The sequence below is a fragment of the Rhinatrema bivittatum genome, chromosome 13 (genome assembly GCF_901001135.1).
Source record: "Rhinatrema bivittatum chromosome 13, aRhiBiv1.1, whole genome shotgun sequence".
Lineage (NCBI taxonomy): Eukaryota > Metazoa > Chordata > Amphibia > Gymnophiona > Rhinatrematidae > Rhinatrema > Rhinatrema bivittatum.
The window spans coordinates 64,549,490-64,562,750 of NC_042627.1; the positions used below are offsets into that span (position 1 = coordinate 64,549,490).

General features: G+C 43.5%; 1 protein-coding gene across 1 annotated transcript in view; it reads left to right on the forward strand.

Annotated features, from left to right (window-relative positions):
• Nucleotides 1-5,472, forward strand: part of MAP1A (microtubule associated protein 1A) — a 66,815-nt gene extending 61,343 nt beyond the window's left edge. The window contains exons 5-6 of the mRNA XM_029574831.1: nt 546-769; nt 2,861-5,472. Coding sequence (XP_029430691.1) covers nt 546-769; nt 2,861-3,016 — 380 coding nt within the window. The 3' untranslated portion in view covers nt 3,017-5,472. The remainder of the gene's footprint in view (nt 1-545; nt 770-2,860) is intronic.
• The last annotated feature ends 7,789 nt before the right edge of the window (nt 5,473-13,261 follow it).

Consider the following 13,261-nt stretch of genomic DNA (forward strand, 5'->3'; position numbering starts at 1 on the left):
GTCCTGTCTGCTGGATCAGCCAGCCAGTAAAATAACTGTGGCTCATGCCATAATAAAACCTAAACAAAACGCTCTCTAATACTCTGATATGGGTGTGGCGCTATCGATCTTTTAATGCATGAGTCATATAAAACATGCAGAAATGTCCAATGTTTAATAACATCACTTAGAAATGTTACTGAGTTCATTAGTGCTACCTGGTTGACACTTGCTGACCTGTTTATGCATGCTGCATGTTTTCAGACAATTATACGGAGAGAATTAAACTCTCTCTCTCCCCTATGTTGAGCCCGCATTTCTTTTAAGTGAAAAGTTTCTCCAAGAAGCTATCAGTGTTACACATATTTTGTGAGTTTTTCTTTTCGGCTGTCAATATGGTTTGTTTGGTTTTTTTTTAACACTCCTTGCCTTTGGTTTCTTTAAAAACCACCAGAAAAAGGGGGGGGGGGGGGGGGGGGGAGAGAGATGCTAGGGCCAGAGTCAAGCTGCAGATCTTTTGCTTGCTAAAAGTATTAATGCAGTGTGATTTATCTTCTATGTGAAAGTCTCCAGTGGCTCCAAGGCAGTTCCTCCGGGACCTCCTGTCTATGTGGACCTAGCTTATATCCCCAATCACTGCAGTGGAAAGAATGCGGACCTGGAGTTTTTCAAGAGGGTTCGAGCTTCCTACTACGTCGTGAGCGGTAATGATCCAGCCAACGGTGAGCCGAGTCGGACAGTGTTGGATGCTCTTCTGGAGGGTAAATCCCAGTGGGGAGAAAACCTTCAGGTGAGTCCTCTTCCTTTAAAGACTGTGGGAAGGTCTCAGCATGAAAATGATCACCTGTGCTGGTTACTGACAGGGAGAGTTGAGTGGAAATTTAAAGATACTTTTGATTAACTCTTAACTTTCCATTCTCGTAGTATGTAGTCCCAGTTCCCTAGCTGCAATTGTAAAACACATGGGAGAAAGAAACTGGAAAAAGAACTGATACCGGGAGATGAATGCACCTCCTGCCTGCTGCAGATACTGGGAGATCAGCACTTTTCCAGTCTTAACACAGAAATCACTGGGTTTTGAAATAAATGCAAAGGAAAAATTTTTGATCTTGGAGAAAAGGATATTACTTAATAGGAGATACTCATTATCAGGAGATGCAGTAGGCAATAGTACAGTTGTTAGGAATTGATTTTATTACATTTTGATACAGCTTTTTAAGCTATCACTGACTTTCTGTGATCTGGCTGTAGTGAATGAAGTTTCTGCCTTTTTCTCCTTCTCATTAATCCAAATTTGTTATGCACGCTGTTGATTTTGACAATGCTGCTGAACACAGACCTGTCAAGCTTACGGTTCAAACAATTAAGAGGGTAATTTTCAACAGCCTTTCTGCGGGTCAAACAGTGCTTTGCCAGTGGAAAGTGCCTGATACAAAGTTGCTTCCCGATACGTGGGTAAACTTATTTGTGTATGACCTGTAGGTGCGCATGTTTGCCCACACTGAGCAGAGGTGGTCCTGGAGCAGATTTGGGGAGGGGGTCTGGACTTATGCGCATACTTTTGGATTTTCAAAAGTGTGCATGTAAATTTTCCAGAAAAATGTCTGCGAACAAATTAGCAGGTGTAATGGTGGGTGCGTCATTTTGGTGGTGTAATTTTCAAAGTGAATACATACCTGTAACTTTGCTTCAAAAATCGGTGTACCTTTAGGCGCATATCTGCCGACTTTCTTATGTGAGCCAATTCCAAATGACCCCCTAAATTGTTTTCCATCAAATCTGCACAGCTGTCTCCAGCTGAAGAAGGGGAACTGAGCAAGTTTCAGTTCACTTAATAGAACATGAAGAAAAAAAAATACGAAGAATTTTACCATTGTTGAACATAGCAATAAATAATCTGTCCTAAGAAATAGAACGTCTTTTAAATTCTCTATAACTTACATCTGTTGGGACTGGGATTACCAATTAAAAAAAAAATAGAAGCAAAATGACTTTTAAATGATATGCTTCCATATATTAAGCCTATGGCTTAGGCTGGCCTGGTGGCTCAGTTGGGAAGTGCTAAACATTGGCATGATGTTAGTCCCCAGTTCAATCCCCAGGTTGGGTTTTCTGATCTCCAGCTTGGGTGGGGCTATTATGGCACCGTAGAAGGATGTTATGGCCATTGCCAAACAGTGATACCTAGTGGTTAGATTCAGGGCCCATGAATATAGGCTCCCGGAAGGAGCCCTGATGCATCAGCCCCTGCCCCAGAACTGTCACTTGCAATGACTGGACTAAATATATATTGGGAGGGCTCTATAAAACAGAGGGGAAAATCCCCAGGTAGCTGTGAAGGAAAGCTCCCAGCCCTGCTTCTGTCTGAGCTGGAAGGAGAAAGAGACTGCAATTCACATTTGATGTGCTAGACATTACCTTTAAAATTTCAAGAGCAATTATTTTGCTACTAATTTTTCATATATAAATTAGTACTGCTGACCCAAGGACCTACATTCGATTCTTGGCTCAAGTCTCCTGCCATCTGGGTTGGTTGGAGCTGGGGATGCTGCAGAGGGAATCACTGTCATTGAACAACAGCAACACCTAGTGGCCACTAGGGATTATGCTTGAAAGATGCTGGATGGAATCCTGGTTCATGGCCTATCCCCCCCCCCCCCCCCCGGCTGAGGACTCTCACTGCAATATTTAGACTATAGTAAATTGAGAAGGGATATAAGAACAGGGAAAAATTAAAAACCTCCCCAGGTAATTCCTCTTGCCAGATCCTAGCCCTGATTCTGAGCAGGAGGAAACTGCTAGGTAAAAAAAAAAAAAAAGATTTACTTTTATGGCCAAACTCATTGAGATAGTGTGCATACTCTTTCCATCTCCTTTTCAGGTGACACTGATCCCAACTCATGACACTGAGGTAACCCGAGAATGGTACCAGCAAACACATGAGAAACAGCAAGAGCTCAACATCATGGTACTGGCAAGTAGCAGCACTGTTGTGATGCAGGATGAATCCTTCCCAGCATGCAAAATTGAATTCTAAGCTGCGCGGCCGTGATTCACTTCCATCCATTGACATTGGTTTTATTCAGTCATCATGTAGCTCCCAACAGCTCAAACAGTGTCCTGTCATAGTCCAGTTCCCTTGACTAACTACTGGATCCCCAGCCACCAGGAATGTCTGTGCTGCTTGTCAGATGGTATTGAATGTGAATGGAGAAGCTTAAGATTCTTCGAAGGACGGTGCTGTTTGGAGGCTACTGCACAATAGCTGGTTGATTTGTCTTTCTCTAGAGTATCTCTGTGTAACTAGTATTACTAATAGCTCGGGACTCTTCCTTACTTTCTCCTGATTAGGCTACCAGTTGGGTTCTTCGGAATCATTAAATTTCTCTTTCAAACTCTGCATGCAGTGTGCTGACTGTTGGAATGTGGCTGTGGAGGTCTTGGTGTGAAACGCAGATTGGAGTTGACAGAGAGAGCATGGTGTGGGTATGATCAGAATCCCAGACAGTGAAAAACTGGTAGTAAAGCTAAGAAAGAGGTTGACCGTCATTTACAGAAGACGCTGCGAAAAGCTGGAACGCAAAACTGAACTCTGTCCTGTACATCAGCGGAGTCAAACATCTGGCATTCTTAACAAAAGAACTGGACTCGGACTGGGCAGGACCGGGATACTTACACTACAGAAAGCCACGTTCTAGATTCCTGAATTCTGAACCCAAAGGTACTCATTTATTCTTTGCACCATGGATGGCGTGACCTAGAAGTCAGGTTGGATGCTTGGCGGTACCATGTTATTCATTCTGAAGAGCAGATTATTAATTTCAGCTTTGCATTTGTAAATTGCTGATGTTTTACTCTTACTTTAGAAATTATTGATGGCACTATTGGGCTGTTCATTGAAGGATCACTTTCATTAAACATTCACTTGCAAAACAAAATCACACTACCATTGAAGCTGGAAAGTTCTGCAGTCTTCACAATTCAAGAAAACAAAGTACCTTTTCCAGTTTCTGCAGAGATTGCTGTGTCCCATGAAGCAAAGGAGTTTTCATGGGTTTAGGGGGATGCTCACCGCAGTTTTATCCACAAAGGAGACACCATAGTTTTGTGGAGCTCTGAATTGTATTCTCCTGATGCAAAAAAAGTAGACAATAGTGCCACACTGAAGACATTAATGTAGTCCTTGAATGAAAAGTGGGATTTGCAATATGGTGAGTCCTTCCTTTGCATTAGAGGCTCAGTCAGAGCAGTGAAGCAGAGCTCTTATTCTCCAAAACTGTAGCTAGGCCCCGGTAAGACCAAGAAAGTTAAATAGTGGCACAATCGGTGATAATAAAAGTACCACTGGAAATGTATGGAAATATTTACCTTCCAAATTTTAATTTACATGTTCACTTTGACAAAACAGAATGAGCTTGCCTACTTATTTATCAGGATAAAAATATAACATTAATGGCTGGAAACTCATGTGCAGATGCACACTCTAATTTATCACACATGCTCTTTCAATACTATTATCGAGTGTTTAATAATATGGAAGATTAAGCTTTGACAAAGATCACAGGTAAAAAAAAAAAAAAAGGGATCAGAATAATGAAATGCAAGAATATGAAATTTGCTATTCTACCCAGTCATGGAAATAGGAATGTAGTTTGATGGTTCTGTAGTCATGTCTGTCTGATGAATGGCAGGATAAACTGCTTTTCCTACTTCAATACTGAAGGCGACATGCCAGGAAATTTGGAGATGGACGTTGGAAGACCCATTCCTACTCCATTGATTTTCTTTTTTTTTTTTTAAAGCCATTCGGCATCGCGCCAAGGCCAGCGAATGAAAAGAGACAGTGTCATTATGAGCTAGTTCTGAATTAAGGTACTAAACTGTAGGAACAAGGTAAGCAAGCCCGCCTGTGCTACTTACAAAGAGGAGGCTATCAAAGCAGATGCTGAGGGTTCGTGGTAGAGAGCCAGACGGGCGACAGGGCACTCGTATACATAAAACTAAAGCCTAAGATTAAGAAAATGGACCACAGGGTAAAGTTCCTCATCGTTGCTCTGGCTTTCCCCCACTGTTCCAGTGGCCTTGGTTCTTGTACTGGAAAGCTGAAAGATTTACCTCGGGGTCTGCCTGCAGTGTTTGTCTTGGACATGGAGTTCCTACACCATTGTAAGTTCTCTCAGCTGGCGTAGGGGGGAAGATAATGCCTTAGAGAAACCTATTGATGGAGAACTAAACGAATGGAGTTTTATGCCAGCGTGTGTTTGTTTGTTTTTTTTTTTTGTGAGTGTCTTAATTTATATATTTATTTTTTTTCACTGTTACAAAGCTAAGCTATATTTTGTGTGGATTTAATATTACTATAATTTATAGGGTTTAACATTTAGTGCTGCTTTTTGTTTCAGTTTTTATTTAGTGGGTATTTCAAATCTACAGGTTTTACTAAATGTTGTGTTATAAAAAGAACAACAAAAAAAAAAAAAAGTAAACCCTTTTGAGCAATGGACAAAGTCTCAGTTTTAATGTCTAATGTATCTGCTTCCTGCAGCCCCCAGCTATGGGGTTTTTTTTTCTCTGTTAAAAAAAAAATATATATATACATGTGCCCATCAGTCATCAGGTGGCTTGGATGACAGAACAGAAGGGGGCAGGGATTGAGGGGGGTATATGTGGGGGTGGGAGCAGGGGGTTGGGGAAGAGAACGTACATACGCTAGAAAGTCTAGGGAGGAAATTCTCCAAAAGCATTAAAACAGAAATGAGTGCGTACAATAAATTTCATACCAGCGCCAGCACATTGTGCAAAGAACCAGCCTCCTGCTATTCATGGGTATAGATTCCTATGTATTGTTTGAAATGTGTGATTCCAAGAGTCAGTCTTGTTCTGGAATGTATTATATTGTGACATTTCCAACCAAATGACACAGCACAAAGCTTATCTGTTCTTCTCTGTCCTGGTCCATTGTATTCTAAAGTGTTCATTTCACAACTACTGGCAAAACTGCCACTCTGTGCAACCTTTGGTTATTAGTGCATGACTTTTTTTTATGTTGCCGAAGCGAATTTCAGAAGGGCTTGATTCTGCAAAATTCAGCAGAGGGAAGAGAAAAATAATGCACAAGAATATTTGGTTATGTAGGCATGTAAAAAAAAAAAAAAGTATACTGACAAATAGGGTTTTAGGGATGCTTCTGAACGAGGTCGCTGCTCTTGACCACGGAATGCATTAACTGGCTCACTGTGGACTTTCTTGACCTTGTGGCTATGCCACCAGGTTGGCAACGTGCACATGTGCAGGGGAAGAGGAGGGTCGGAACTGGGCAAGCTCAAACTTCCGGTTTCCATGTGGAAGAATGGGCATAAGGTCTCAAAAGCAGCTGTTTATATTTAAAGGAAGTTGGTTACTTTAATTTTTCTTATTTTCTGCCTAAAGCTTTGACAATTCAGTTACTGCCAAAAGGATAAGAACACAGCTGTCCAACTTCAAACAGTCATGTGCAGCTTCTCTTTCACACGGAAGAATCATGCTCGCACACCTCTCCCCCACCAAGTTTTAAAACACATTTTTATTAAAAAAAAAAAAAAGAGATTTTGCTACAGTTGCCAACTCCCCAGGCGCATTTTGTTAAGCATTCTCAAATCTGCCTTCCAAACTTATTTCACATAAAATCCCTCAGCATCTCACCTCAGATCCATAGCAAATACTCTCGGTCGGGAGCAAGCAGTTTAATTTAATACATCAAACATATCCTTGTTTAGGTCATCGCTCACAGCAGGCATCCCAGCTCTCCCCTAGACGTGCACCGTCTCACATTCAAACATAACCTTTCCTCCTCTTTCCACCAATGCATGCAAGAATTAACACATCTTACAATAAGAACGTAAGAAATTGCCATGCTGGGTCAGACCAAGGGTCCATCGAGCCCAGCATCCTGTTTCCAACAGAGGCCAAACCAGGCCACAAGAACCTGGCAGTTACCCAGTTCACACTACACCGGGGCTGCTGTTTCTCTTCCTTCTCTCCTTCCTGCAGTGCTTGGGCTTCTTTTTCAAGTAGCTCCAGACCAAGACTGACAGGTAAGGTGAGAAAAGGTTTTATACAGTCCTTTCTTTCTGGGAGGGGGTCCTACTCACATGCAGGATGCATGTGCTTTGTTTTTTGTTTTGAGGGAGCACATGGCGAATCTCGCAGCTGTAAGAAAAAGGTGCTGATACTCACTCAGTACTGGCGTCTTACCCCCTTAAAAAAAAAAAGTCCTGGTTTTGTAAAAGAAAGACGAGGGGACCCGTAGATGGTCAAAGGGAGTGTGTATGGGGGGGGGGGGGGGTAAACAAGGGCAATGCAAAGAGAAATGAGCAGGAGGAGAGAAAGGAGAGGGTAAAGGGGAATAGAAATAAGGTGAAGGAAGGAGAGGGGGGGAAGGGCAAGGGTTGCAAGGTATTGGTGAAAACGAGAGGAAGGAGGGGGAGATGCCTGAAGGTCCATGCAAAAGGTGGCACTCCAAAGGGGTATTAGTGCCTACTCAGCCAGAGTAGGGGAGGGAAATCCTGAAAGTGCAAAATTAGAAGGGCAGGGGGAAGAAGGAGGAAAGGAAGAGAGGCCTAAACAGCTCCCCCCCCCCCCCCCCTTTTAAATGAATGCAGCAGTCTGGCTGCCACCAATGACTTTTGCCCCAGGCAGGGGGTAAATATTTGCCCCAGCAGCTGCCATCCACTTCTTCCTAGGAATTCTGAAGAGCAGAGCTAGGGCCGTGAATGCAAGGGACTTTCGAGGCCAGGCCTCCTGCAATCACAGACGTGACGGCAGCGCCCGGGGTGAATGTTAAGAGACGTCAGCAAATAGGTTCTCCACTTAACGCGCATCCTCGGTTTTGCAGAATCAAGCCCACAGGGAGCAGAGTTGCCCGATTCCTCTATGCACACCTCGGCTTCTCTCCGGAACCTCCAATGCTCCTTTCCTCTCGCTTGCTGTCATTTTTTTGGGGGGGGGAGGGGGCTGTTTGCTTTTTATTCGTGAGGTCCAATAGCCCGGCTCACTTGCTGCAGTTGTGATTGGCGAACCGCCAGCTCCAGGTGCCTGGAAGACCTCCTGCCCAGAGGGAACAGAGACAGATCCACCTCTTATCTTCACTTCTCTGTTCCCTCAAAGGAGAGCCTAGGCAGAAAAGCAAATGCACTAACTCTCAAGGTATCCACCTATGAATGTTTCTTGAAATCTTAAACTTGAAAGCTACTCTTAACAAAAAAAAAAAAAAGACCGTGCCACTTTGACAGAATTCTGCACTGCAGCTTAACCATGCGAAATGGCAAGATTTTCATACGGTAAGGAGAGATGTTACGGATAGATGTGAAGCTGATTACGTCTGTGAGATATTTTCTTTTTTTTTTTTTTTTCCCCTTACATCGAATGGTCTGATATTCAGCTGTTCCAGATTTTGTAAGAAGCTTTGAAATTATTATTAACAATGCTGTGCCACGAAGGGTGGTAAAGTAATGCCCAGGAGCACCCCGAACAGTTCATGGACTGCGGTTTCTGTGATTCTTGCGCCACTTTCCCCAGAGTTGTGTAAAGTCTTATGCGCAGAGCTCAGGTCATGCTGGAGTACCCTGTCCAATTCAGCTTACTAACCCTTAAAACAAATTCTGCACATTATTTTGTGGTTGGGGGGGGGGGGTGGGGAATGCTATTGGGCTGTATATAATAACTGATTTATCATACAAGGGGTACAGTCTAAACCCATAACTACCATGAAACTTAAAATATAGATAACATATAGAGAAACATTTCAAATCAGCTTCTGCTTGTTTCTGCATGTGGACTGTAATAAGTTATACTCCTCTATGTAATAGATACAAATAAAAAACTATTTTAAAAAATATATACAAAGTGAACGTCTTAATTGTATTGAAATGGCAAATTGTACACCTGATAGCTTCTCTCTATGCTGGATGTTGTATAAACAGGGCCATAACTATTTTCTCTTTTTTTGTTTGTTTGTTTTATTTTTAGATTTCAGTCCCATGTTACTATTAACTTTAGTTCTTCGAGGATTCTCTTTTTTTTTTTTTAATGATTTTTTTCCCCCTCATCTCTGTGTGCAATATTCTGTAACTCTGAATTACTGTAAAAGGGAAACATCCTGAAATATAAACAATAAAAAATACATGAATGGGAAACTGGAATTCATCAGCTTTTTGGAGTCTGTATGTGTGTTCAGCCCAAAACACGGCTTGTGGGGAAAGACGAGGCAGTGGGGCCTCAGCACGTGAGCCACACCGGCGCAGCCTGCAGGGCACTTACATCAGAACATTCTGTGGAGTAAAATATCCCAGTGCTGTGCGCTGCCCTGGGAGAGAGACCTGGATTTCATTCCCAGATCCTGCTTAGGGTTGGGGAAGGCTGCCAAGGCAGCGTTCACACTCCATGGGAGGGAATCCTGGTCGAACTTAAAGGGAGTTCTGATCTGTCACCCCCTCCATGTTTTTAAGGCAGAGGTCAACCAAAAGGGTAGCCATGAGTCAGTGGCACCTTATAGATTATGTTTGGGAAGAATAATCTTCACTTTTATTTGCACAGATTTAAAAACAATACGACCTGCATGGGACACAACAGTTATAACCTAAGGGACTTGGTGCAGTAGCGCACACCCATGAATAAGATCCAATATAAATGTCACTGTTTATTTAATATCCTTTTTGTTCAGTGGAAATGGTATGCAGGTATTGTGTTACTACTTTGTAGATTAACAGATTTATCGTAGCATAAGCTTTGGAAGAGAAGTGGTTACATCATCAGATGTTATTTAAAAGCAAATTATAATTGAAAGGAAATGTTTGTCTGATCCCGGGAATGTTCACTATGTAAGAAGACTATGCCCTGATACTGTGGCCACACTTTATGGTGCACCTCTACAGGCAGGCCAGATTGGCAGGCATGCCTTCAGGAAAGGCAAGGAGAAGGTATGAAGGTCCATCGATCTCAGCAGAGTATCCCTCAGGCCATCACCCCCCCTGCTGCATTCTTGGATGGGTGGGAGACCCATTGATTTCTCTGGGAGTTTTTCTTTGCACACGCGAAAGCACATCAGCATTGACAGAATATGAAACATTTCATGTCCTTATGCATCCCATCCCCTTCCCTAGAGTCCTCCATTTCTTGTAAATTAGTTTGTTTTTAATGTAAAGTTTTCATGCATCCTGTATGAAATCGGTTCATTTTTTGGGGGAGATTGGAAGCAGGAGTTGTTGCATTTAGTGGCCGGCAAAGGGTCCAAATGCTGGATTTTGGGGGAGGGAATATCTCTTTCCTCATCTACTTAAACTACATTTTAAAGGAAAACTTTGTTGATACTTTTTGTGTTGACAGTATTAAAGCAAACCCAAAGGGAAGGAGAGTGAAAAAAAATGACTTGTATACCACCATGCTGGTGGGATGGTGCCAACCATCAGCAGATTGCGAACTGGCTGCCTGCCTCGTTATCCAAACTTCAGAGATGGTATAAGAAATTAAGTGTATTGGTTCAAGCTTCCTGCAAAGTTACTTACAAAGTAATATGGAAGTTAAGAGACAAACAAAATAGTGAGGAAAGCATGTTGTAAGTGTAACCTCTGAATACGCACTAAGCAGTAAGAGTTAGAAATGTATAACCCAGGGGTGGCTGATTCTCGAAAGCCACAAAAAGGCCTAGTTTTCAGGATGTCCACAATGAATATGCATGAGATGTATTCACACACACTGGAAGCAAAGCATGCAAATCTATCTCATGGATATTCATTGTGGACATCCTGAAAACCAGGCCTGTTTGTGGCTCTTGAAGACCAGATTTGGCCACCTCTGGTGTAAACTGTGACTTGCCGTATAACTGAAAAGAGCTAAAAAGAGAACCATCCAGCTGGTTTCCCTTAGGGCCGGATTTTAATACCTATGCGAGGGTGTAGATTTGTGCGTGCAATCCTGCGCACACAAATCTACGCCCGATTTTATAACATGCGCGCGCAGCCCCGATGGGAAGCCCCGATGGCTTTCCCTGTTCCCCCCCCCCCCCCCCCCCCCCCAATACCTTTATTTTTCAAGTTGCACCTGCCTCTAGGTAGGTGTAGGTTGCACGCGCCAGCCAAGTGCCGGCGCGCGATCCCCCGGCCTAGAGGCCCTACGGAGGCCTCTGGCCACGTCCCTGCCCCAGACCCCCCATGCCCAGCCCCTTTTTTCAAGCCCCGGGACATACGCGCATCGCCAGGCCAATGCAAAATAGGCTCGGCGCGCATAGGGTTTTAAAAATCTGCCCCTTAATGTATTTCTGTCTGTGTTTCCCCTGGAGCATTGTATAATTGAGTTTGAACTATGAAAATAACAAGAAACTCGCATGAAGGAGCCTTGACCCTCCATCCAAACAGGACAAGCTTATACAAGAAGGTGCAATCTAGTGGTAACAGGAAAAAGCCGGAATCTGAGGTGAAGGCTCCCCCATCCCATTGTCTGTATATGTGACTCTGGACAAGTCATTAGATCTTCCTTCTGCCATTTTCATTGTATTTAAATAATAAGAATATTGTTCCTTTTCTATTCACCCCTTTGAGCATTCTTCTGTGGTAAAGATGATTTAAACATACACTGAAAGTGTACTGAGAACCCGTTTGATTCAAACATACTCTATAAAATCAAGTGATGCACAGTAACAGCTACATGTGGTAATACAAAGGTAGGGAGGAATAGGGCCTGATTCACGTAAGGCCTTTCTCCTATCCTGTGTCTACGGGAAAAGACCTTGATGGATCAGGTCTGTAGAGCCAGTCATCAGTGGATGTAGTGCTATTACTGCTCATCTTTATTGCTGAACAACTTTGCTTTGGCTGGACTCATTCTTGGAGGTCCATGATCGTCAGAAGTGGGCTCACTGAGGATTCTGAGTATCTACACAACTTCAAGTACATGATGTAGAGCAATGCTAAAAAATCACCAGTAATACCAAGAAAAGGGGGGTAGGATCTACTTTACTTTCTAATTCATTTTTAAATGTTAATTCCATGCAGTTCTTAAAAACAATAATAATATAAATAGAACACCCTGACATCCACAATGCATGTTATTGTAATTACCTTGCAACGGTTCGGTGTTCTGGAGTGCCTTTGCTCATACCATCTCTTTTTTTAAACTTACCATTGCAAACACCAATTGGATTATAGTCTCCTGAGATATATGAATTAAAAGCTGATGTCTGATTTGCCATTTCGTATTTTCCAGTTCTAGATATGCATATTTTCTCCAGGGTTGCTTGCACTGTTTAAGCTTCAATTCCTGGAGTCTCTAGGATAATCCTACAAGGTTAGCAGTCTTGTATGTGGCTGTATCATGCTTCCCTCATATCTGTATCTGTTACGGCAACACTGCATTTTTAATTCCCTTCAATCACTGGCTAGCTATTTTGAAGTTGGTGCTATTCTTCTTCTGCATTTTAATGTTTGCTTTCTGTAGCTGCATCATTCTGCAGTTAGGACTGTTGCAGTATGGAGAGTTAAAAAGAATAAAATCTCTTTCATTGCCACTGAAATGAAGAGCCTCCCCTTGGGCACAGAGCAGAAGGAAATGCTTGAAACGATAGGCCCAGAGGCCTTTCTCTGGCTATTGCTCTGCACGCCTTCAAGCACTGGACCTTGTCCATAGAGCATCAAGATTCCACTGTGAGGATACGCGTTCACGTGCCACGTGGCAAAGGGGTCAGCATTCCACTTCCTCGGGAAATTGCTCAGATTTTTGGGTTGCATCCTAGGAATTTAGAGAACACCCTATAAATACTAAAGGAAAAGAGGCGGGTGGCAGAAGGCCTAGGACAGACGGGGAAGGGGGGGCGCATAAGTGATTAAAGGCCCGCAGACACCGACTTTTTCGGAGACGCAAGGAAATAGCACAAGCACCGAGAGACAATGAGCATTGTCTCTCGGTGAAGCCCCTTATTCAGTCCAGCGCTCGATCCCGAAGGCAGCTGTGCGCCCTTCAGCTGCCGCTCGCACAATGGGACACAGAGAGCGAGCGAGGGGGAGGGGTCTGCAGCAGCCAGGACTGCGCGCGCGCGCCTCACCCTTCCCGCTCTCCTCCGGGCCCGCGCTTGGCAGGGTCTGAATGGCGCAGTGACGTCACTGGAGTCACGAGCTGCTTGGCGGGCGACAGATGCTGGACTTGTTTTCTGCGCCTTGTTCCTTTTCCTCCTTCAAGACAAAGCCCTCGGTGAAAGCAGCACTGTTTCTCTCGCGCTCCCTGCGCAGGGCAAAGGGGCTGACTGCGTGGAATG